The sequence below is a fragment of the Mauremys reevesii genome, linkage group 7 (assembly GCF_016161935.1).
Source record: "Mauremys reevesii isolate NIE-2019 linkage group 7, ASM1616193v1, whole genome shotgun sequence".
NCBI classification, from domain to species: domain Eukaryota; kingdom Metazoa; phylum Chordata; order Testudines; family Geoemydidae; genus Mauremys; species Mauremys reevesii.
The window spans coordinates 5,950,973-5,976,058 of NC_052629.1; the positions used below are offsets into that span (position 1 = coordinate 5,950,973).

The 25,086-nt window shown below is 40.3% G+C and overlaps 2 protein-coding genes across 9 annotated transcripts in view; one reads left to right on the forward strand and one right to left on the reverse strand.

The window, feature by feature from the left end:
* The first annotated feature begins 598 nt into the window (after positions 1–598).
* SFR1 (SWI5 dependent homologous recombination repair protein 1) lies at positions 599–9,309 on the forward strand. 2 transcript variants are annotated; one of them, XM_039547351.1, is made up of 6 exons: positions 599–729; positions 1,392–1,492; positions 1,596–1,601; positions 3,545–3,664; positions 7,461–7,853; positions 9,054–9,309. In XM_039547351.1, the coding sequence occupies exons 4-6, from the start codon at positions 3,569–3,571 to the stop codon at positions 9,243–9,245; spliced, it is 681 nt and encodes a 226-aa protein (XP_039403285.1). In that variant the 5' UTR covers positions 599–729; positions 1,392–1,492; positions 1,596–1,601; positions 3,545–3,568; the 3' UTR covers positions 9,246–9,309. The 2 variants fall into 2 exon arrangements, with proteins under 2 accessions (XP_039403285.1, XP_039403284.1); XM_039547350.1 differs by lacking the exon at positions 599–729 and adding an exon at positions 808–961.
* A 742-nt stretch (positions 9,310–10,051) lies between these two features.
* CFAP43 (cilia and flagella associated protein 43) overlaps positions 10,052–25,086 on the reverse strand; it is an 83,902-nt gene continuing 68,867 nt past the window's right edge. For 3 of the 7 annotated variants that reach the window (XM_039547340.1, XM_039547345.1, XM_039547347.1), the window contains 13 exons: positions 24,390–24,467; positions 23,056–23,181; positions 21,564–21,683; positions 21,375–21,482; positions 20,233–20,319; positions 19,741–19,829; positions 18,729–18,936; positions 17,803–17,915; positions 16,965–17,127; positions 14,962–15,126; positions 12,742–12,822; positions 12,485–12,638; positions 10,052–11,930 (listed from right to left, as the gene is read on the reverse strand). In XM_039547340.1, coding sequence (XP_039403274.1) covers positions 11,758–11,930; positions 12,485–12,638; positions 12,742–12,822; positions 14,962–15,126; positions 16,965–17,127; positions 17,803–17,915; positions 18,729–18,936; positions 19,741–19,829; positions 20,233–20,319; positions 21,375–21,482; positions 21,564–21,683; positions 23,056–23,181; positions 24,390–24,467 — 1,665 coding nt within the window. In that variant the 3' untranslated portion in view covers positions 10,052–11,757. The remainder of the gene's footprint in view (positions 11,931–12,484; positions 12,639–12,741; positions 12,823–14,961; positions 15,127–16,964; positions 17,128–17,802; positions 17,916–18,728; positions 18,937–19,740; positions 19,830–20,232; positions 20,320–21,374; positions 21,483–21,563; positions 21,684–23,055; positions 23,182–24,389; positions 24,468–25,086) is intronic. The other 4 variants (XM_039547343.1, XM_039547342.1, XM_039547344.1 and 1 more) reach the window with 2 other exon arrangements.

The window sequence follows — 25,086 nt, forward strand, 5'->3', positions numbered from 1 at the left end:
CTTTATTTTCAGGGTTTTTTTCATATACTCTTTTCTTTACTTGTCCTATGATTTCATTTAGTTTTGACTTTAGGAAAATCTGATTGCTCCTGTCTTTGCCCTTTTGTTTCTTTTGAACTTCTCTCCTTTCCATGGGAGATTTTTTACACTCACTATGTGGGTAGGGAGTGGTAGCACTCTCTTGTTTGTTCTGTCAGCTCTGCCCCAAGAATCGGCCCTCGGGCCAAAGGAGCAGAGATGGTTTCCCATTGAGACTCATTTTCAGGCAGCATTTCCCTCGCGTGAGGGAGAAGCTCCCCGAGTTTCAGTGAGCTGCCCAGGGCCAGTTTTGTCAATGAAACATCCAGAACACTGCTGGCATTTGGGGTGGGCAATAGCCCAACTGAGAAGCTGAGTGAGTGCAGCTCTAGGTGTCCAAGGGGGCGACAGGGGTATAATTAATCACCCAGCTGCATGACTTGATGTTGCCACTATGTCATGGAATAACCAGCTACCTGGCTTGGGGGCGTGGGGGAGGACACTGCATGACACTGGGAGGGTTAGAAATTAAACCCCTTTGAAATCCCCTCCCTGTCTCCCCAATCAGCCTGGGCCAGGCAGCTCCACAACCCTCCCCTGTGTGTGCACTGGCCCTGCCCCCTTCCCCTCTCTTCATTCCCGCCCGCCCGAGAGTGGAGTCTTTCTCCCCTCTGGCCACGCCCATCCGGTGCCCACTCCGCAGAGCGAGAAGTGAGTTTCTCTTCGCGCGCCCGACCGCGCGCCGTGTCTCTCCCCTTGGGGAGCGGGCGGGCTCGGAGTTTCTCTTTCCTTCACGCGCCCGACCGCTCCTTCCTCTCCGCGCCCGCCTCAAACTCGGCTCCTCCTCCCCTCGAGCGGGAGCGGGAGATTGGATTGGAGCCATTTTCACCCGACCGAGCGAGCGTCGGGCCGCAGAGGCGGGCGCCCCGCGGAGGGGCGTGAGGTACCGAGGGGAAAGCCCCCGCCCCCTCCCCGCAGCGGTGTGGGTCACCTCAGCCACCTCCCCATTGCCTGGGGGTCAGGCGCCTTCGAGTCCCACCTCTCCGTGTAGGCGGTGGGAGGGGCCCGGCCCCGTGTTAATGGGGTGATTCCCCCCCCCCCAGCACCGGTATTGCCTGGGAGGGGGATGGGGGGTTACCCCGTGTCAATGGGGTGATTCCCCCCCCAGCACCGGTATTGCCTGGGAGGGGCCTGTGCCCTGCAGGGGATGGGAGCATGGTGGGGGGGAGGGTTACCCATCTCAGATGAACTGCTGAGAGCACTGACCCTGCCTATGGGCTACCCCGTAGCTCTGCATTGGTTAATCAGGGTGCAAAGCTCACTCAGCATGAAGTGATATTAACTAGCTCTTATGTTTGTCCATTATATCTCAGAGCTGTTCGCAAAGTAAACAGCATTATTTCTGTTGTGCAGTGAGGAAACTGAGGCACGGACGGGACTTGCCCAAGGCCTCACTGCGAGTCAGTGGCAGAGCTCCTTCCTCCTTCCCAGTGGTTCCATTTACAGTGGAAGAAGCTGTTTTTATATGTTAAATGGTGTTTTTGCATGGGGAAAAATATTTATCCTGATTCATAAGGGGAGGAGTCTCACTGTGCAGGGCAGAGTTTCGGAGATCTATGGAGAAGTGGAATTACAGATGCATGCTGACACCCTTGGAAACTTTTTGTTAGTAGAATAAATACTACTAGAAGAAGAAGAAAAGTAACCTGTGTAAACAGTGGGCCATTGAATTTCAGAAAGACACTGAGCTCTGTTGAAGGCTGTTTTCAGGTTTTCAGATGTTCTGTTGCTTAGTGGGAAGAGCCTTACTGCTTACCTGTGAAATATTGTATAGGAATGATGTGAATTTTTCCTAGCCTCTTGCTTAAACTATGAAGTAACTTACTACTGTGCTTTGAAAATAACTTATGACTGTTACATTCAGCAAATGCTACCCATTTGCTAAGAGACATGATTTACAGCCTTTTAAAAAATTAACTTAGAATAGAATACTATGTGTTGAATCTTGAATGGCAATGTAACATGGATTTGATTTAGCAGTAAGAAAAATAAGGGCTAATACCTTGTCTGTGCAGCCATGTGGACCTGAACTGGATTCCCTTGTAGCTGGCTCTTTGAGACAGTAAGGGTTTGGAGAGCTGCAGTTTTGGTGCCCCCAGCCTGTGTGGAGATGGTACCTTATGTAATCTTGCACTACAGTACTCATGTAACTTGTTTAAATACCCTTAACATTAAAAGGCTTCTCTATTCTGTTTCTAAACTGCTAATATCAGTCTCCAGGCATTGGAAGGCATAATTGACAACTTTCCAGCTGCATTTTGGGCATTAGTAGGTGGTTCAAACATGCCTAACTAAATTAAAGAGACAAGGTGGGTGAGTTATTTTTTTTTTTATTGGACCAACTTCTGTTGTTCTTCAGAAGAAGAAAACTTCAGAAGAAGTTGGTCCAATAAAAGATATTACCTCACTCATCTTGTCTCTCTAATATCCTCCAACACAGCTACACTACACTGCATAAACAAAATTAAATGTTGTCAAATCAATGTAAAGTTGGTATGTGCGGAGTACTACTTACCATGTTAATCAGTGTGCTTTGTTGAGCAAATTGGGGCAGCTTCATTTTAATCTAAAAATTCCACTTGCATGAGTAATATATTTATCCACGGGGCATGTCTAAAAGGATCACACTTCAAATAAGATACTAGATTATTTTCAGAGACCCTGTATATCTAATTACTATTTTTTTTAAATCTTAATTGCTTGTACAGTTGAACCATAAAAATCCTGTGTCTCTTAGCAACCTTTTATGTCAAAGTGAGAAATAGCCAAACCGAGGGACTGATTCTTCAAGGCCTTACTCATAGGAGTAATCCTTACTCAGACAAGTAGTAAGAATTGCTCAGATTTTGAAGTTGATGGGGTGGGTGTCTGTTTGCAGTGAGGATTATGCATATGAGTAAAATATGGCAGGATCTAGCCTTTTCCGAGCATATGATAATGGGTTCCGTTTCTTTATAAATCCATGCCACTGCCTCTGGAGAGTTTGAGATTGCCCACCAGTGTTGGTGCAAATGACGGAGCTGATGATGGAGACCAGAAACCATATTAATTTTATATTCTTATTTTTCTTCTTTCTACGCAGTACATTATTTCTAATCCTACATGAACACCAAAGTGACAAATAAATGGCAAAACTTGGCCTTTATTGTTAAGTTTTGTCTAACCTTATAGTGAGTAGTACTGCCATTTGTCCTATTGTAATCAAGAGGGTTATTCACAGAGCAGTTTACAATTCTGTGGAAATGAGGTTGGCAGAATAAGGCCCTGTATAAACAGATGACTTTGTAAATTGAACAACTGGAAAATAGCCTAGTGTTGGTATTTTCTTAACATCGCTTTTAATTTGTTTCCCTGGCTACTTGGTGGTCCTGTTTCATCACATTCTAACCTTAAGCAGAGGGAAAAGGACCTGACTTGACAAGTCAGATGTCTATTCTGCATACTAATATGTTTGTGTATTATTTCTACAGTATATTAACTTGTTCTCAAGATGGAAACACCATTGTTAGACAAATCAACATCACTCTGCAGTACTCCAAAGGACCGTGGGACACTAGCTCCTCAGAGCACCGGCTCAGGGAAAAAGGTCTGAAAACCTTTTATATGCTATTCTATTAGTGAAGTTTTCCCATTGTAGCTAGGTATTGCAGCACCAATGGTAAGCAAACTTTACTTGATGTTTGGCGGTCCATGGAATACTTTGACAGAATATATGTGGGAACAGATAATTTATGCCCAGAATTAAAATTAATGGGTAATGTTCTCTAAGTATGTGTGCTTTGATTATGACATGCATTAAGTGCTGCACCCTGAATGCTGAACTAAGAAGTGAGAGAAACCTTTATAAATACCTATAAAGAGATTCAGGACATTATTTAAACTCACTTTTTTAAATTCTTCCTCCCATCTGTACAAAAGGCTCCAAGTCTCAGCACTCTAGGCACCGGCATATGCAGAATGTTGCTGCTGCTTCTGCCTATATACCTCTACCCTGATATAACGCTGTCCTCGGAAACCAAAAAATCTTACCACGTTATAGGTGGAACCGCGTTATATCGAACTTGCTTTGATCCACCGGAGTGCGCAACCCCTCCCCGGAGCACTGCTTTACCGAGTTATATCTGAATTCGTGTTATATCGGCTTGCGTTATATTGGGGTAGAGGTGTACTTTGACACATACAGAATAATGCAATCACATCGCCCTTGTTCCAGCCCACTCTTCCCTGACCTTGCCCCCTCTTTGCTCACTTAGTACAAGCTTAGTCTGTCACATCACAGTCTTACCACAGTTATAACAGCATTACCCTTCGCTGCATCTGACAGCTCTGACAGCTTTCCTTGCTGACTTTTCCATCTGTTTTCAGATCACACCTGAAATCAAATTGGTATTATTTAACTCCAAGTTTGGAGCACAGCTTGTATGAAAAACGCTATACAAAATTGAAATGCAATGTATTATGTCTTATGATGTTCAGCTCTACACTGCTTATTCCTTCTCTGATGTAATGCCACTGCGTGCACCGTTTGGTGGTGATAAATTGACCATGGCACACATTAAAACAGGGGCCTGGCCAGCATAGGGTCAGATTGTGATAAGTGTCTTTTAACTATATTGTTTGGGTTTTCTCAAAATGTAAATATTTTATAAGGATATAAAATATTAGGCAAAGATCTTTAAGGATGACTAGTGATTTTTTTAATTCAATGACTTTGGGTTTTCAGAAAGTGCTGAGCACCCACCTTCTGAAATTAAGCCCTGTAATGTGCCTCAGATTGGTTACTCTAACACTAAGACACTCAAAACCATAACTACTCTAAAATGGTGGCCTTGGACTTTAAAAAGCAGTTTGGTATAGAAATGGCTCTTGGCCTCAGGCCTGACACTTATTTGATTCTTCTGATGACCATCTATGAGGTCCAGTGATGTTCAATGGTTGCTGTAGTAGAAATAGTGGTAATGCTTGTTTCAGATAGAACAGAAATCTGAGGACTGGCTACCTGGAATAACCATTACAGCTGGAGAATTGCAACAGAGAGGAGGATGCCTATTATTATTTCTGGGGCAATGTTGGGCCAAAACATTAAAAGCGTTGGGCCAAAAATTAAAAATTCTGTGCACAATATTTAAAAAATTCTGCATATTTTATTTGTCAAAATAACACAATGATGCCAGTTTCAGTTATTTTGGTAATTTTTTTCAAAATACCTGTAACAAAACAGACAACAAAAAGATTCAGGAAATTTTTTTGATAAACAGATTCCTTATTCGGAATATTAATACAGAACTTTGAGTAATAATTCATTTAAAGTACCATACAGAAACGTATTTCCCTCACCCCTCAGAAGCAGTGCAAAGGCTTGGGGGAGTCGAGGTAATGGAGGAGCTAAGAAAGAGGGAAGTGCTTGCTGGGAAGGAGCCTGGGAATAAAACTGGAGGGTTGTTGGATGTGGGTGGGAGAAGTATGGAACAGTTTTATTTGCAGGGGAGGGACTGTTATGGAGTTGGGGAGCCTCCCCCGTGCAGACCCCAGCTGACCCCTAGCCTCTCCCTTTCAGCCGGGCATATCTGCACATGTCCCCATGTATTCTGGCAAACCCACTCAGCCATCCCCACTCCTCCCAACCCCATATGGCTCTGCACCCCCACTCTCATTCAGCCCCTAGCTCAGTGTTATCACCCCACTAGCCCCTGTACCGCACACTAGCCCTTCTGAACCCCAGTCTGTGTAAACCCCTCTCCAGCAGCACCACTCTGTCTCCCCCATATTCCGTGTCTCCTCACTTGGCCTCTTGGCCAGGGTGCTGTGAGGAAGGCAGCCTCTGCCCCCTTCCTCTCCATGGCTGGCTGCTCCAGTCTGTGAGCCAGCTGCCCTCTTTTCTGGCACCACATCAGCCCCTGTTGGGTGAAAGGTGTAATTGCAGCATGATCTCTCTCGTGGCTTCCCTTCACCTCCCTGTCAGAATAAATTATTCTGCAGGAGGGAAAAAAATCTTCAGGGGACCTTAACTCTGTGCTTGCACAGTGGCGCAGAATTCCCCCAGGAGTATATTATGTTTGCGTTAACTTAAATTAGGTCAATTTAAATTAATTTAGTATGATCCAATTCTGCTATCCGTACACATGTTGGGTAGTACCTTACTGTGCAAGTAGTCCCATTTGGATTTAGAGTGCTACTCAACTTGAGTCAGGGTGGCAAAACCAGGCTCATATTGAATTGATTTTTAAAGCAGTATTTAGACATATGTGTTTACATTCAGTCAGTGAGGCAGCTTTCTTTCCTGCAGGATAGACCTGCAAAAATGTTCTTAGTAGAAGGCACTTGAAAACAGTTTCAAAGCTACTATAAGCCAAATTCTATCATTTAATTTTTTTTAATACTTACAGATTTGTGTTTTTTCCCTTAAACAAAAAACTAGGGGATCTGCCTTACAACTAACTTTGAAATGCTTGTCAAGTATCAGAGGGGTAGCCGTGTTAGTCTGGTTCTGGACTTGCATCTGAAGAAGTGGGTATTCACCCACAAAAGCTCATGCTGCAAAACGTCTGTTAGTCTATAAGGTGCCACAGGATTCTTTGCTGCTTCTTTGAAATGCTTGACTTGCAGTGCTGTCCAGTGGAGGAAAGGATTCCTTCAGTCCTGCTTTGCATCATGAACTGGTCATGAAGGCAGAGGTTTTTAAAAAAAATTATTGGTTTTTACTTACAGAAACTTATTGATTTACTTCTTTATAATTATATTTCTAGTGATTGTACTATCCAATATATTACACTGTAGTTTTTCTTTAACTATTAATTTCCCTACATTTGGGAGTTCATGCCAGGCTTTATATTTGGAAAGTACATAGCATATTGTGAGCAATATGTGAAACTAAAACGGGGGAAAAAGGCTGTGCTATTGATCCAGTAGGTATTTTGAGTTCCCTCTAGTTCTGAAGTCTCCATGCTGAGATTTTTTTTAGAGATGATAACATACTGACTTGTAACAGTTTCTAAATTTTGACCATTAGGATAGTTGTACTTCCTTTCTTAAAGAAAATTCTTCTGGAGTCATTGAATAAGGACAGTAGGATTTGGTCCTAAGAGATGAAGTCAGGAAGGTTGGAGCCACAACTCTTTCTTAACGACTAGCTTTTGAGTGAGTGTGTGTAGGTATACATGTGAGAGGAGGAAGATAACTGCTCAGTCACATCTGTGAACTCAGTAGTGGTAATTGTGAAAATTTACATCATAGTAGGATTTACATATACTGTAAAAATTGAACTGGTAAACTTACTACTTAGATTAAGGTCACTTCTGTTCTTACTTCTCCCAAATAAATATTTTATATTAGCAAAAATATTGTTTGATTATTTTTTTTTGTTCCTTTGTCATTTTCTTTAGCCAATGAGCACAGCACTTAGGGAGCGATTAAAGAAAGCAAGACGTTCATTTAATTCCAGTTTCACTGTGGCAAAACGCCTTAAAGTAGATATTGAAGAAAAAGATTACAGTACTTCTGAAGAAGGGGCTCTATTGGCAAAAGAATCCTGTTCCAGATTACAAAATAGCTGTGAAATCCTGGAGAAGAACTGTGCTGCAAATACAAGTTTGAATAGTCCTGTACAGGAGAGACATTGCTGCAGACTTGTTCAGAATTCTCCACACTCTGTGGTGTTGGGGGCTGACCTTAGTCAACAACAACTACTGGAGGAAAAATTAAGATTGTTGAAGCAGGTCCAAGAGAAGGAAGAGTTGCTTCGAAGACTCAAACTGGTCAAGATGTACAGATCCAAGGTGAGAAGAGTTTCTGAATAGGTCAGCGCTATCTCCGCTCTAAATCTTTTCTCTTTTAATGTTTTTTTAAATGGGGCCAGGCAAGGGGGACCTAATTTCAAGGCAAATTTGGTTCTGTAAAAAGACATTTTTATAAACTCCTAAAACCAGTAGAAATTAGAGCTAGTCAAAAAGCAGGTAAGAAAGTTGGTTGATTTATTTATTTTTGTTTTCCTGTTGTTTTAAATTTAATTTCAAAATTCAAAAAATTGTGACCAACTCTAATAGAAATGTTTCTGTGTGTTTTTAAATTCTATTGGAGAAGTATTTTTTAAAACAAAAACATTCCTTGGTAGTGTTTCAAGCCTAAAGATTGCAGCCTTGGGCTAATATATGAGAACCTGAAATTGAAACTGATGAGAAATCAAAATGAAAGACTATTCTGTTCTCATCATCCAAACTAAAAGAAATGCAATAAAAATAATGCATAATAATGTAACTCTTTAAGAATGATTTTTAAACCGGATGTTTATTTCAAATACATCTTTAACTGTTCTTGACCTCTGTCTTTTATTGTGAAAAGTGTTTGCACTTGACTGGGAGACTACCAATGCTTATGTCTTGTCTACAGTAGACAACATTGGGTGTATAATTTGCCAACAGTACAGCTCTACTAAAAGAAACAACCACAGAAGCTGTAGTGTAGACGAGGCACAGGTTTTTTTCATCATGTTAGGTTCTTGGGTCTGAATGCTGCCAGTGTTGATGCAGCCCTAGGTATTGCTGAAAACAGTGTTGATTCACGAGATAGCACTTCTCTGTTTGATTACAACTTAATTTCGCATCATTGTTAGTGGATGTTGTACTGCTGAAAGTGCAAAGATCCTATATATAGATGATAAAGATGCATGCAACTTTTTGTAGAAGATGAGGGGTCAAATTCTAATTCAATTGCATTCTTCATACCTAAGCTTCCACTGTAGTTTTAAGTGGATGAGCTGTTTTTCCCACTTCCTCTCCTGGACAGCACCACTATAGAAGTAATTGTTGCATTCCACCTCAGAGGAGGCAGAAATGCTCTCTGCATATATTTTTTTAAGCTAATTGTTTGGGGGCTCTTTCAGTTAATTAAGTTTTTTATAAATATCTGTAAAGTTCCAAACATTGTTTTTCTATAATTTCTGCAACTCTGTAAGTAATCTTTCTCCCTCCCCATTTCAGAATAACCCATCAGAATTGCAATCTTTGATAACGAAATGGAGATGCAGCACCCAGTTGATGCTTTATGAACTCCAGTCAGCTTTGTCTACAGATGGCAATAAACTGAGTCTTACTCTGTTGATAGACAATTTTGGATTAGAAGACAAGTTACTACACTACAGCAGAACAGAAGAAGACTTTACAGATATGTAATTTACAATTACAAAGGTTTCCGTTATAAAAAAGATTAAATATAAACTGATAAACCATCATGATAGTTTGTTTCAGTAGTGGATTCTTGGAATAGACTGTGCTTACGTATATGCTGTAAGAGGCAGTTATTTTCTGGAAAGGATTATCTCTTAGGCAGAAACTTACTCATTGAGAAAATTGCCATTAGTGGATGTGAAAATGAAATCTAGTAATATTGTACTTAAACAGCGGGCTGCATCTTGTCTGATCAGTTTTACGCTGTACATTCTCTTGTTTGATATAATGGGATCAAGCTAACTTTTTTTTTCTAGTTACACTAAGATGTTGAGGAATTCAAGACATACATATTCTGAAAGTTTCTTCAATTTGCCAGTCAATTGATGCGAGCTTTCCAAGGATTAAGTTCAGGTGTAATCACTTTGCATATTCTCAGTTACTGAAGCAATATTGAGTTTTTGTACATGGCTTTATTTCTTGTGATACTAGAAGCAATACATATTCTTAGAATCATAGAATCTGTTGACTGTCTCCTCCTTGACCATCCATTTATTTTAGCTGCTTCTTTCTTATATTTTACTTTGAAACATGCTTCATCTAGTGTAAATTTATAAGAACCCCAACTGCCCCACACGCCTCCACAATGCACCAATTCATTGTACACGTACAGATTCCTAATCTGCTGTAACTTTGTTTTATTGTACATGCGACAATTTATACTCCCTTCCTCAACACTAAGATGCTTCTGATGTATCTGCAGGGAAATCAAGAAAAATCTGAGTTTAGAAGTAGTGTTTTTTTGTTCCAGATTACCATGCTCCCGTCTATCAGGTGACACTAGACCTAAATTCTGCAGCAGGGCCCTCTTGGGTGGAAGGTATAGGGTGAATTTTACTGCTAACTAGGAATTTATATAAGAAGTGTTTATTAAATTATTTAATAATAATCTGCGTGGTTACTAAGATGAAGAAGAGGCTGATACAGTGGCTTGGGTAAGAAGATGGGGCATCCAGAAGGGAGTAGCTTCCCTCCCAGGGCTCTTTGGTTCTGCTAGATTGGAATTCAACCCCTGCCTCCTGCTGAGGAGTTGGTACGAGGTAAGAAATCTGGGAAGAACCATGGAGGGGTAATTAGACTAATTATGAATCATAGTTAATGATAAAGCAATAAACAGAAGTCAAATCTAGAAGGAGGCAGTAACTGCAATCAAGAAGTTTTGATAACAAATGTAGTATTTGCTAAACAAAAGTATTAATGCTGTTAGTGATGTCACCTTGGAATGGGGCTCCAACTTGAAGCATATTTCCTAGGAAAGATGAAAGAAGAAACAATTTAGAACAGGTGGGGGGAAATGGTAATGGCAGGAAATTCCTGTGCAGGTCCATTTTAGACCACATGGTAGAATTTACTAAAGGTTCCTCTTTCCCTTATCTGCTTCCCATCTCTTTGGGGAGAGAAGTGGTATGAGAAGAAATCTTATGCCAACACATCTGAAATTGGACTCCACTAGTGGGGTATATAGTAGAAACTGTTTAAGAAGAGTCCAGTAGGGTAGCTCTAATAAGTCTTATTTAATTTAAGGACTGTTCGATTTTTTTTTTTAAATACAGTGAAGTGGAATAAAATTTAAGAGCAGAAATAAGATGAAACTAATAATGGTTTAAAAATGAAAAGATGTTCAACTCTTTAGGATTCAAAATTATTAACAGTGGGTGTAACTTAAATTGTATCTTCCAGAATTTAAAACAGTTTTGAAAACCAGTTCATACTTCACTTACCAAGCCTTCCAAGTTCAGACTTGTGTATCATGTCAATTAGAGCAATTGAAAAAACAGACACTTAAAAACAGTGCTGAGAGCATTTTCTTGTGATGTTAACCGGTGTTGACCTGTTCACTGTGCAATGGCATCAACTAATGAGGTAAAATATGGGATCCTGAACTCAAGACTTGGGAGTTAAATGAAGCAGGAGTATTGTATTTTTTTTAATTATAATATAATCAAGGTAAAGTGCATGTAATGCTGCCTGTCATCACGGTATCATGAAGCAATGATGATGAACTTTTATTTTAAATCAGTATATTTGTGGTTTCATTCAACACATATACTAGAAATTGATGTCTAACAAAACTATTTTTAGTTACACTACTTGGCAATTTTGCCCCATATTTTTTTCCTAAGTAAAATACAATTCAGGGTTTTCTGAATTGCTTCCATTCTTCGGCATCGTAGGAATGTGCATGGCAGACCACAGAATACACAAGGTGACAGTGTTGTTCAAAATATCTATTTCTATAGTAATAAACACATGCGTCTGTCATTAAGCTATGAAATCAAATTGCAGTTTTACAACAGGCACACCAAAATTGGGTATAAACTGTACAAAATAGCTTTCATAGTCTAGTAAAATATTTTAGAATAGTAAATAAAGGAAGAAATCAATTCTTTTGTAGAGAGATGCATCTCTGATAAGCAATGATGAACTCATATGCGTTTATGTTGGTGGAAGTACCCTGCTAATATTCCATTTCAAAAAGGGCGGGAAATGTTCTCATTCTCAGCCTTTCAACTTCTGCCTGAAGAACTGAAATCTCCTGGGCCTGTTCTTTTGCAAGATCCACTAGCTGTCGTCGCTGCACAATATCCTGGTAATGCTCCTTTGCAGCTTTTTCAGAAACCAGCTGTGTGTCTGTGCAAAGCAAAATATCAGAAATAGTTCATCATAGAGAAAATATCTATTGTAGGCCCTGCCCCAGGGCATATCTTATTTCAGTGACAAGGCTAAACTTTCAAAAGAGCTCACACTTGAGGACAAATTTTTGCTCTTGCAATGTATTGCTACTTCTATTTTGCCCAGGCACAAATGGTGAGCGGAGAAGGGATTAATTTATTTTTTAGAGAGGACAAAGGCATTTGTACTAAAGTCTCTGCTGATACAAACAGGAGTAGTTTTATGACTTCAATGCAGTTTCACTAACTTATACTAGCAACAGTTAATTAACTTGAGTTACAACAGGAGCAAAAATCTCAAGTCTAGACATATCCTTAGTGTCTGATGGATATTGAAATTGCTCTCTTAGGCAGGGCAATACTATCTGTGTATATGTAACATAACAATCTGCTGCTGGCAGTGTTTTGTCCCTATAGTGCTGCTGATAGAAAGAAGAACTGACCAGCTTTGGAGATGTATTTTATGAATGACTTTTACTTGTGACCTAAAGCGTGCTACAGAATGTGACTCACCAGCTGCTTCAAAGATATGCCGCCTTTCTGAAACAGACACAAGCATTTCTTGCAGCTCCTGGCTGAGTTTGTAGTTTGCTTGTTCCTTTAGAGAGATGCGCTTCTCCAGATCTTTAAATACTTTCTGACAGTTCTTCACCTTCTTCTTGTGAAGCTGTCCATTTCCAGTTGAATAAAGCAAATATGCATCTTTATTAAAGCTGCTTGTGTCCGCCCACCCCCAGGAACTCAATAGGTATGACACATTTAGGCTTTACCTTATCCATCACGCCAAGCGTCTGCTCCATTACTGAAACCTGGTGGGTGATGCGGCTGTCATAGTTTAGTATTCTTAGGAACTGCAGAATAAAAAGAGAGAAATCAGACTACTAGGTATCTGACTGTTTTTTCAACCATTCCACGATCCTAGGTTGGCAGTCAAGCTATATGAAACATAGAAAAACACATTTGTTTTAATCTTGCTTAGCACAAAGCATTTCTATAAACCATAAAATGAACATTTCTTAGATGCTGCTTGAGTACTCAAGAACATTCTATTCAAGCATTCATATATTCATTTATTAGCATTGTTAACTCTAATACACTCAGTGTCTTAAGTGTTTCTGTTGTCAGAAGAAGCTCTCAAAATCTCTAAGAATAGAGGTCTTAAAAGAAAGTCCAATGGTTTTGGTGACTAAGGCTCTGGAGGTTATGCTCTACATAGCAAAGGCACACTTTTACCATCCCTTCTCCCAATGACAGAACCAGGCTGGCTAAGTCCATTTACATTGTATTAAATTAGATGTGATACACTCCCCAAGCCATGTTCATGGGGGAGAATGCAAAATGTTAATGCTTAATCTAGCTAGACAGACTAATGTCCCACAGAGCCCATAAGCATGGTTCTAACAGATGGTACCTTCTGAGAAGGTATGCTTTTTCTTTATGAAGTGACCCCCTTATAGTTCTGAATTTTATTGTTACTTTACTTTCACAGTAATTTTTCTAGATAATGTTTTAAAATCTTTCTCTGGGAGACACCAATAGGTAGCATATTGTTTGCAAGGATCGTGTTGTCAGGTGGGAAACATAAAATAGTCTTAAATAACTCATGACCAATAGAAATCAGATGTTTGTAGATGACTTGTCCGCTTCCTAGTTCAGGTAAGCCTTTTCGGGATCACCCAAACAAATAGCAACGCTCTGGTGATTTTGCTGCAGGAACTTTCCAGCATACAGTCACCTTTTGGGTATCCGTTGGTTCTTTTGTTGGCATCAGTCCTAAAAGTCCCCCTTTTGCACTTCTGAAGTCAGAAAATTCAAAAGTGGCTGGCTTTCTTTTTAAAAAAATTTTAAAAAGCACACTAATGTGATTTTCTGTGGGATACCAAATGGAGGCACTTCAGAACTTTCATTTAAGATCAAGAATGTGTTTTATTTAAAAATGAATTATGTAAGGCTGTAAAATCATGGTTCCTTGCTTTAAGTGCTAATATTGATACTCGGAAGTTTAGAACCAATTCTGCCCTCCGTTACACCTAGGCTTGACATAATTCATTTTAAAAAAAATAATTTTGACAGTATCAATATCTATTAGCCAGGATGGGCAGGGATGGTGGCCCTAGCCTCTGCAAGAAGCTGGGAATAGGCAACAGGGGATGGATCACTTGATGAGTCCCTGTTCTGTTCATTCCCTCTGGGGCACCTGGCATTGGCAACTGTCAGAAGACAGGATACTGGGCTAGATGGGCCTTTGGTCTGACCCAGTCTGGCCGCTCTTATATTCTTAGGAAATTAAGTGGGGGGAGGGGGGAGTTAGGGTAGCACTGATAGCAGTGCTGCAAGAGGCTCCTTGCATAGCTGAGGGGCCCAAGGCACCCAAGGGAAGGTGAGGCTGTGGTCCCGGTCCAGCAAAGCAGAGACCCCCAGCTAGGTCCAGGGGACAGTCCTGCATACTCCACTTAGGGTGACCAGACAGCAAGTGTGAAAAATCGGCACCGAGACTGGGGGAGTAATAGGAGCCTATATAAGAAAAAGACCCCAAAATCGGAACTGTTCCTATAAAATCGGGACATCTGGTCACCCTAACTCCACTGCTGAGTAACAGTGGGCCTGTGACAGCACAGCTGCAGGCGGCTTCCTGCACGGCCAGGGGCCAGTAGCAGCAGATCCCTGTGGGAGCTAGGTCCAGGGGAGTCTGCACTTGCCAACTGTTACTGATGGATTATTTTGAGAGCGGGGGTTCTCTCCGAGTGTCAGGTGAAATTGACATTTACCACTGACTAATGATTTTAATCGTATCTTCCCAAGCCTAGTTACACCTGTACAACTCCAAAGACTTCAGAGTTACACAAATGTCAAAGCAAAATTTAGTCCTTAAGGTTAAATTGCTGTCCTAGCTTGGGCTAGGTTTCCCTGTAGATGTAGGACAATTGAAGAATACAAACATGGACAGCAGCTTTTCTCCAGATAAAAATCTCAATTTCAGAGTTACTTACTAGCTGGCGATCTCTTGAAACATGCAGATTTTGAATATCCCGAGCCCTCTGGTTTAGATCTTCCATCAGCATCTTCATTTTTTTATGTTCCCATTCCAGCTGAAATATCCCTTTAGAGAAGTCTTTACTTTCCACCATGCTAGCAATTTTCTTTTCTCCTTGAGCCTGAAAAAGATTAATTTTAGCATAATTTATGGATTATGTAATATTTTTTTGCTGTAACAGGATAGACAGGATTCCCATTTTCTAATTTCAGTAATTTTAATGTGCCACACTGCAATCCTTTTCAGAGGCTGGTGTCCAGACAGACTTCATGTCAAAAAAGCTAACAATGTTAGGAACCATCAGGAAAGGCATAAGACAGAAAATATCATAATGCCATTATATAAATCCCTGGTTGGCCCACAACTTGAATACTACATGCAGTTCTTGTTGCTCCATCTCAAAAACACACAAATTAGAAAAGGTACAGAGAAGGGCAACAACGACTAAGGGTACAGAACAGCTTCGTATGAGGAGAGATTAAAAAGTCTGGAACTTTTAAACTTGGAAAAGAGATGACTAAGGGGGGATATGATCGAGGTCTGTAAAATCATGAATGATGTGGAGGAAATGAATAAGGAAGTGATATTTGTCCATCACATACAAGAACCAGGGGTCCCCCAATGAAATTAATAGGCAGCAGGTTTAAAACAAAAAAAAGGAAGTATTTCTTCACACAACCCACAGTCAACCTGCGGAACTCATTGCCAGGGGATGTTGTGGAGGCCAAAACTTATAACTGGGTTAAAAAAAGAATTAGATAAGTTCCTGGAGGATAGATCCATCAATGGCTATTAGCCAAAATGGTCAGGGATGCAACCCCATGCTCTGGGTGTCCCTAGCCTCTGAGTGCCAGAAGCTGGGAGTTGATGGGATGGATCACTTGATGATTGCCTTGTTCTGTTCATTCCCTCTGAAGCATGTGGCTTTGGCCAGTCAGAAGACAGGCTACTGGGCTAGATGGACTATCGGTCTGACCCAGTATGGCTGTTATGTTCTTTTTTATGGCACTTGTTGCCTTTTGCTGGCACTAAATTAACACTACTGCTTAAGTCATGTATCACAGATGAGGGTGAAACAAACTGCAGTCAATACCTGTCTGTTCTCCCACCTTATATAAGTGCTATAGCCCAGGTTTTTAAAGGTATTTCGGCATTGCGGAGCTCAGCCTTGCAATACATCTAACTAATTTAGGAGCCTGTCAGTCTCAAAGGTGATTTGGGTACCTAAATCCCATTAACTGTCAATGGAATTTTAGCTCCTAAGTGCCTAAATCCTTTTTGGAAATGACATTGAGGCTCCTAAATCAGGTAGGCATTGCAACAGTGAGCATAGCAATGCTTAAATACCTTTAAAAATGTGGGCCTAAGCATTTTTCCTCTACAATATTTGAACTTCTCCCACTGTCAGGAATTTTGCAGTTACCACTAAAGGTTGTATGTGGTAGAAATAAAAAGCAAATTTTTATGCAGCTGGGATGGCAAGAAAATAACCTTTATTGTGAGTATGAAAAATGAAATGTGCCATGTATGATCCCACAATTTCATCTTTATATTAAAGGAGAATCACTTAATTTTTGGAAGTTTCACTGTAACCCAACATTCAGTTACCTGACATGACTGCACAACTGGGGAATGTAGAAGTGGTGTATAGGATATTAATTCTCTATATACACCATGTACAGAATGGACATAGTGCTTAAAGATGCTGCCTTTCCACTGATCAGGATGCCATTGATCAGTGCTCAGGATAGTAGCCTTTATATTAGAGATGTTACAGAACTCATAATAGCTTCAAGGACCTTCCAAAATGAAGGTGACAATTGAGCCTATTGGTATATGGTAGTCAAAAGAGATTAAATCACGTATTAGAGCAACGTCAAACTAGATGAAAAGCTGCTATCTCCAAAGGAAAATCCATTCATTTAAAGCCCTTAATTTCCTCCAGAAAATGTAAATTACCCGGATTGTGCAATTCAGTTCTTCAATAACACTCTTGTGAAGGAGAATAGCATCAGTATAATCTGGTATTAGCTCAGCAGCACTCTCCAATTCCACCTGTCCTTGTTTAAGCAGAAATTGGACAGTCAAATCCAGTTGAAACCTCATCTTCTCCTCTCGTAGCCTAAAATTGCAGAGAGCCAATAGCAGTTTTTAGTGATTGATAAAATGCTTGTATTTTAAATCTTCTCTATGATCAGAGGGTAACAGAAAGATTAGGAAATTATCTGAAAACCGAGAAGGGTCACTCCAATTTTCATAATTCTTTGTGTTTGCTAATGACCAAATGCATGCTTCAGCAAGGGTTTGCTCCCTCACACCCTGTTTTCTCTTATTTGCTCCTACAGTGAGTGCTTCTTTCCATACAGACTGTGTTTTGTCTTCCTTGCCAGGTCAAGCAGAAGTTAAAAGGGAGAAAGCCCCTACTGAACAAACAAAAACTTTATCAATAATTGTAAAGGAATCACAGAAACCTCCCCCACCCTAGTCAAGTTCATTTCTTTTTGTATAAATTATCTTCTTGAAGTTTGTTCCCAAATAACACTCCCATCTCAAAGGTGATGAGAACCAGATGGTGTAGTAGTAGCTGATAGAATAAGAAAAATATAGTGTTACACGTTTGAACATCTTATTGAAGTCAACACTCTTTCAGAATTGGGCTCTACGTCTCTTAGATGAGTTTTAGAGAAAAGTGTGATACAGTACAGAACTGTACACTTCTCACTAGACTTTTAATTCTGTGTCAGAAGAGTGCTAAAGTATAGATGAATGTGAATGTAAGAATAATAAGCAAAATTACGTATTGAGTTCATTTAAAATTTTTTCAATGTCCATCCTTATCTTCTCATCATCATCCATCCTCTTCTGGAGAAAGGCCTGCATCTCCGCTAGCGTCAGGGCTTTCCGTTTCACCTAAGCAAACAACATCACAACTACTTGAACACACTGAACTTTGCAAATGTAGAGGAAAACTTTTAATGGTAGACAGACTTTTGCTCATTTTTCACAAGAAGAGATTTTTAAAAGCTGGATGAGGGAACAAGCTACCTTCCTGACTCCCATTAAAGTCCATGCAAGTCCACAGTTTTAGTCCTTACCTGCTCTTTGAAAGTTTACCCTTTACTGATGCATATTTTGTTCCTATGAAAGGAAGGTCTCATTTCCTTCTCACTTCAGCAATGCAAAATGGATCTTAGCTACATCTTTGGATATTTAAGGATTACATCTTGGTGACATTAATCTCAGTTAATAGTGTAATAGGGCTTTCTATCAACATGTTAGGATTTGCTCTTGATGCTCTAGGAAGGAAGAAGCATTCATCAGGGTAAACAAATGCAGCAGATTTATATGTAGGTTACAGATGCAGAATGGTATAAAATACCTTGATGGTTTGCTTTTGTTTTGGTGGGGATGGGGAAGGAGAATGAGAAGGGATCCTTTTAGACAGCTCCTACTTCCCACTTACTTTCTTTAGAGGAGAGCAGAATGTGGCTTCCTCGGAAGCCGTTCATACTGCTCTGTATCTGCTGGAAGAGGGAGCTTTGCTAAAGAGTGATGACTACACTCTGGAAGTGAGCTAGGGACTCACAGATCACCTACACTGTGCTGCCACTTGCTTAGTCCTCAGAACTTGATGCTCTGGGTTAAGATCCCAAAGCATCAAAGAGTATATTCCAAACAGTAAATCAATGGCAAAATAAATCTGATGGAAATCACTTGACGTACCAGCTGTTCGCTTTCCACTTTTGTTCGTCTAGCCAAACAGAAACGTTCCCAGACAGGCAGGTCTAATCCCTCAGGCATGTTTTCAGGGTCATCCATTTCATCTATGGCTTTCATTAAATGGGCAAGTGCCTCTTTGTAAGCTCTGGCTGAGCCTGGCCGATCTCCATAAGGGTTAGCAGTGTCAAGGTGCATCTTGATCTTCTGGGCTCTGGTGTTATCAACCATGGCATACATAGTAAAATAAATATTTTATCTTTCTTCTTACTTGCTACATAGAACAAGGTCTTGTAGCACTAAAAACACTTCACACTTCTCTCTTGTTCTCTTGCAGCATGCAACCAGGAAATATTATTTAAAACACATAAAAAGACATGTTTTGGGTGGTTATTTATTAATTATTATAATCACATTTTAAATAGCATATGTAATGTGGGTGGAGGGGAAGATTGCTTTAAAATATCTGTCAGTCATCCATATGACAGCTGATCGTCAATAACGGTTAATGACCATCGTCATTACAGAGGTGCAGTTTTAAAAACATCCGAAGAAGTGGGCTGTAGCCCATGAAAGCTTATGCTCAAATAAATTTGTTAGTCTCTAAGGTGCCACAAGTACTCCTGTTCTTTTTGCGGATACAGACTAACACGGCTGCTACTCTGAAACCTTTTAAAAACAGGTTAGTAATCAATGGCCTACTGCTAACTAAGATACTTCACAGAGCTTAGAAAATAGAATGTCCCCTCCCATCATAAAGATAAAAATACACCTCTACCCCAATAAAAATACACCTCTAAAACGTGACCTGATATAACATGAATTCGGATATAACGTGGTAAAGCAGTGCTCGGGGGGAGGGGGGGAGGCTGCACACACCGGCGGATCAAAGCAAGTTCGATATAACACGGTTTCACCTATAACGTGATAAGATTTTTTGGCTCCCGAGGACAGCGTTATATTGGGGTAGAGGTGTAATAACATGTAGAAAATGGTTTGAGTCAAAGGGGAATTTTACCTTGGTCGGCGTTTGTAAAGTTTGAAAAGATGATCAATGTGATGCGCCGGAACATCAGAAAATTCCTTTTTAAAGCCACGTTCCAGAATCTAGCAGGTAAAAAAACACAGCAAAACATCCGCATGCACATATCCTAGAAATATAGACTAATGATGAGGCAAGGTGCTAGGTGGAGTTGGGCTATTTCATAGATTGTCATCTCTGAGAGATGACAATTGACCATGTCTGCTGTGCTTTTTAAAACACAGAGAAGTGTCTACAAAAAGTGAGATTAGCAGGTTAAGCATAGACTGTGGTCTTGGCACTTAGTAAGTTTCTTGGGCAAGGACTGTGCAAAGGCCTGATCCTGATCTGTATGGAACTACTCACGTGCTTAAGTGTGCTACTGAACTGGGGCCTAAATACTGTATATTATGGAAGAGGTGTAGCACTGAAGCCATTTTTATTTTTTCTGCAATTGCATCTGCTTGAACATATGACTAGGACTCTTACTTTGTCTTCCGCTGCTAAGTTGTCATAGGTCTCTCTGTAAGCATCAACTTGTGCTCGTGCAACCTGGACCGCCTCTGCAGTACTGAGCTGTAACAAAACCAGATGGATTTCAATAACAGAACTAAAAGTAAACACAGCTGTTGGAATGCTATTCAAACATATTACACATGCTGAAGAGACGTCTTTTCTCAGCTTAAGATACAACAATTGGGTTAAATTCACCTCTGGTGTAACATGCTCCTAAGCAGACACCGCAGACAGCACTCAATATGCCATGTGCCTGTCGGATCTCTAAATTGGATTCCTGCAAGGCTTTCTATATGGTGCTACCTGTAAAGACCACACAGAAGGGTCATCAGGTGCAAAATTTAGCTACCCAACTGCTTAATGAGGTTGGTCATAAGAAGCACATTAGTCAAGTGCTCTGTAGACTGCAATGGCTTACTGTGCAATTCAGGGTGCAATGTAGGGTGTTGATAGTGGTCCCTAGCTACCGGAGATGCCTCTCTCCCTGAATAGTATGACAGGTGAGATCAACTAGTGCAAGAGGTCCCTAGGTTTGCAGTCTGTAGAACTGGTCCAACAACAGATTAATAGGTGAGCTTCCAGGACAAAGCAGTCAGAATTTTCATTCTAGAACATTTGTAGTCCTGTATATACTTGTGTATAAGTGCAGAAACGTTTGTTTTGAACTTCAGTCACCATGTTGGCTTATGCATGGCTCGTCAGTGGTGGGCAAACCCCGACAACTTCAGTTTCAGGAAATTAATTCAAATTTCTCCGAATTTACCACTTTCTTCTTTAAGAAAGACGGCAACATTAGATATCCTTTTGTGCAAGGTTCTTGTAGCAAAGGCAGTATCAGTGCTACCAGACAAATTATAGACTGCCACAGGATACTAAAACTGTGTATTTGACAGATAGTGGCACGCTTTCCTCAGACAAGCTGGGAGAAGCGTATACCCAAGAAGATGTGTCTTTATTACAGGAGTCTTCTGCCACCCTTATAAAAAAAAATAGATCAACAGCTGTGTAAATCATGGGAGAAATTATTTGTGGCAGCTTGGGCAACATTTTTATTTGTAAAAAGCAGGTTCCATATGAAAATGGTTGGAGCCTTACTGTCCCAGTACTGGACTCACCTTCTCCTTCCGCTTCTTATCAAGGAAGTGATTCAGTCCAGCTTCTCTTGTGCTCAGCTCTTCATCCAACAGCAAAGAGTAAAGGAGGTTGTTTATTTTGAGTTCCTCCTGTGGAAAGATTGTAAGGAGAAAGATTAGCACTTTTGCGGCTTGGAGATGGAGATAGGAAATCCAAGATCTCTGCCTTACCTGGTATATGACCATCTCTGATTTAACTTTCCGCTCAAAGAGCTTGCTTACAGTGTCATCAAAAGTTTGTGTTGTTTCCTGAATGGAGGTTTGAAGTTTCTTCAATTCAGTTTCTAGTGTCTGGGGGGGAAGGGGAAAGAGGAGTAGTAAAGCTAGAAGAATGTGCATGTTTTTAAATGTGTAAGTGGGTGGAGAGATGCACAGCTAGTGAGCACTTTGGGTAGGGACCGTCTCTGTGTTCTATGTTTGTAAGATGCCACCCTGGTCCATGACTGGTGCTTCTAGATTCTACCGCAATACAAATAAAAAAATAATATAATACAGTGATGACATAAAATAGAAAACAGACAATAAAAACTGACAATGGCTCATTTATGTACATCATTAGACCATTCCCCTTCAGAAGCCATGAATGCCAGCTTGACTATACTCTGCTCAGGTGGAAATCCAAGGTTTACAAAAAAAACAAATTTTAGTCATGTTGGTCTGACAATATAGGGACTGTCTTGTGAGGTGCTGAGTTCCTTCTACTCCTGCTGAAGTTAATGGGAGCTGAGAATCAGACCCAAACCTAGTCATTTATATCAAAACTTTAAAGTGTGTAGCTATAGGTTTTTTATCTTACTGTTTAAAAAGAGAGATTACGTGAAATAGCTTTGACCATTGACTTGCAATGAAACCAAGGAGCCTAAAAATGGGACTCAGGAGCCTACATCACTTAGGCACTTGAAAATATTACCCAAAGATTAGTTTTTATTCCAGTTAGCACTACTGAGCTGAGAAAGCTGTTTTAGAATTAACTAGGTTCCATTTTGAACCATTGAATTTCAGCTAAATTCTGGGGAGTCATTACATTATTGACAGTATTACAGACAGAAGGAGCCCAGATTTGTTTAAACCAGGCACGATGGGTATTGGAGTGTGCAGCACTTCATAGGATCAAGCCCTTTATTTCCACCATCACATAAAAGTTGTATTTGAGTAAAAAGTATCAGAGACAATGTTATAAGATAGTAGAAAAAGAAAGGATCTTTCAGCCAAGAGGTCCCAACAAATGACACATCTGGAATGAGGGTGTGGCAAGGCTGACTGCTCTGCTGCCCAAATTCCTCTTTGAAGAATAAAAATTGTGAAATTATGTGCATCTGATATCCACATGCCCTGCAGCTCTGTTAATGGAATTCCAAACATCTCTCTGGAAATATTTGTACATTTGTGATGGAAAGCAATAAAGCAGTTTAATCGGACTCGGAATGTGCTAGTTATCAGAGGTAAGCTTTGTCTTTTCTGCTTTAAGTTGGGGCTTCTACAATGCCACAGGTAACTTTGTTAATTGTTAACACTTATTGGCATTTTTATCTTTTTTATTAAAATAAATCTGGTTTCCCCCCCCTTAAGAAACCAAGAGGTCATATCAATAAATTCTGAGAAAGAGAAGAAACTGTGTTTAAGGACACTGAACAAAATCACCCCCTTTCTCATTTTATTTTACCTTTCTGTATTTTTCCCTTTCTTCATTCAGCTCCTTAACTTTTTTCTCATATTCCTTGAATACTTTCTTTTCTTCTTCATTCCAAAGGGTATCAGGTTTAGAAACAAAAGGAGGTGGGGGAATCTCCTGAAGATATCAAAACAGCCATACAATCCATGAGCAATATCAATTCTCCATTAAAGATCACCGAGGAAAAGAACCTACAGCACCAGTAATAAACCTCCCAAAATTTATTCTGAGTTTCATCTTAGTAGCAGCTGGAAGAACTACACAAGCCTTGGGCCCAAAGAATGTATATCTCTGCTTCTTTGATTTGGCTCTATTTTCTGTTCCTTGACTCCCTGGAGTAACATCAGTGTTGAACCTGCAGCATCTGCATGGGATGAAGCACTAACTTACACCTCCTAGCAGCACCAATTGTGATGGTGTGAGTAACATGGCTATTTTTGCTTTCATTCTCTCTCAGAAAATCGTCAGATTCAATAAAATACAAGTGAAATTTTACGGCAAGCTTAGTACTACTATTATTGCCAAAAGAGCCGTTTTTCCATTACAAGTCCCTTAATTAACTCCTAAGCCAAGATGAACTTTCATTTCCTGAAAACACATCAGCTCTAGATAGGGTACTTGGGTCTCTTTTACCTTTTCACTCTATAGCACCATTTTACTTTGACAGCAGATGTTTTCCTCCCTGTATTATTGCATCAGGCTTCCTTTGCTGTAGAAGGTAGAGCGAAGCAGCCTCTCCTAAGATCAAGGCCAAAACCGTTTAGAAAATGGACATTAAAGAAGTAATACCAAGTCAGGTATCTATATGTGTTACTCACTCTACAGCACTAGCATGTCACCTCTGAAGCAAATGAAGCCAACACACTAAATTTCTATGGTCACTGCTTAATCTGGGTCTCCTAGAATCATCTGATTTGAAAGGGAACTATTGTGGATTGATCTTCCCATCCATTCTCCTGTACAGTGGAAGGATTGATTCAATGTCCCTAAATCATCCCTGTTAGCAAGGTGTAGTCTCACCCCTGGAATAGCTCCAATTATAAGAGTTCCACCACCTCTCAGGTTATCTTGTTCCATTGCTTAACTCCTTTAGAAATATTTGCACTGCTAGTGAAAATTCATATTTATACAAAAATATCAAAGGTTTCCTCTTTCAACACAATTCTTATGACAAAACATTTTCTCAGGAGTGGTGCTTAAGGCAAATTTTCACCATTTCTGTCCTTTTAAAATTCTTGGAATTCCAGTTAGAATTCAAAAATGGTGAATTTTATTCAGTTCTAATCACAACTGTTACTTTAAATTATATGAGAGAAACAACTCACTATCTTCAAGATGTCTTCCTTTTTGATTTCTAGGACCCCACCCATCATGTCATAAAGGGCACGTTGTCTTGCACTGTTCTGGAAAAAATAACAAATGAAAAGAAAATGCTGCAGAACAGGATACTTGGATGGCTTAGGCCTTTCACCTCTACAATGCCAATGAGAATCTGTGATATGTCGCCAGTGAATGAAATGCTGACCTATGTGAGATACATTAGCAATCTCAGTCTGATTTTTGGTGGACAGATGCCCATTTATCAAGCAACCATCACTACAATGGGCACCCTAGTTTTTTCAGAAGGGAGGTTCTTCTTAGATTGCTTGCTCATTTCCATTCCATGTTAGGCGTGCACAGTCCCTGGAGATTTTTTTCCTCAGTGGCATCCTACAGATCCTGGTGAAGGCGTCCCTACTGTCGCTTGGCCCACTGGAAAGTGGGCTATGCAGGTTCAATGGCCTTTTTGGAATCCATGGGGTTTTCCCTCAGTACCGGGTCTGCCTTTCAGATGCTTCTACTCAGTGGTGTCTGAGAGAAGGGCTCCTCTGTCACAGTGACCAACACACAACCCAGACTTCGGTACCGAGCCCAGTACCAATATTCAAGACTTGGTACTACATGATGTGATCAGTGCAGAAGAAGAGGGGGAAGGCCCCCGCCAGTGCAGGCCTCTTCCTTCCCAAATGAAGCAGTCGGGGT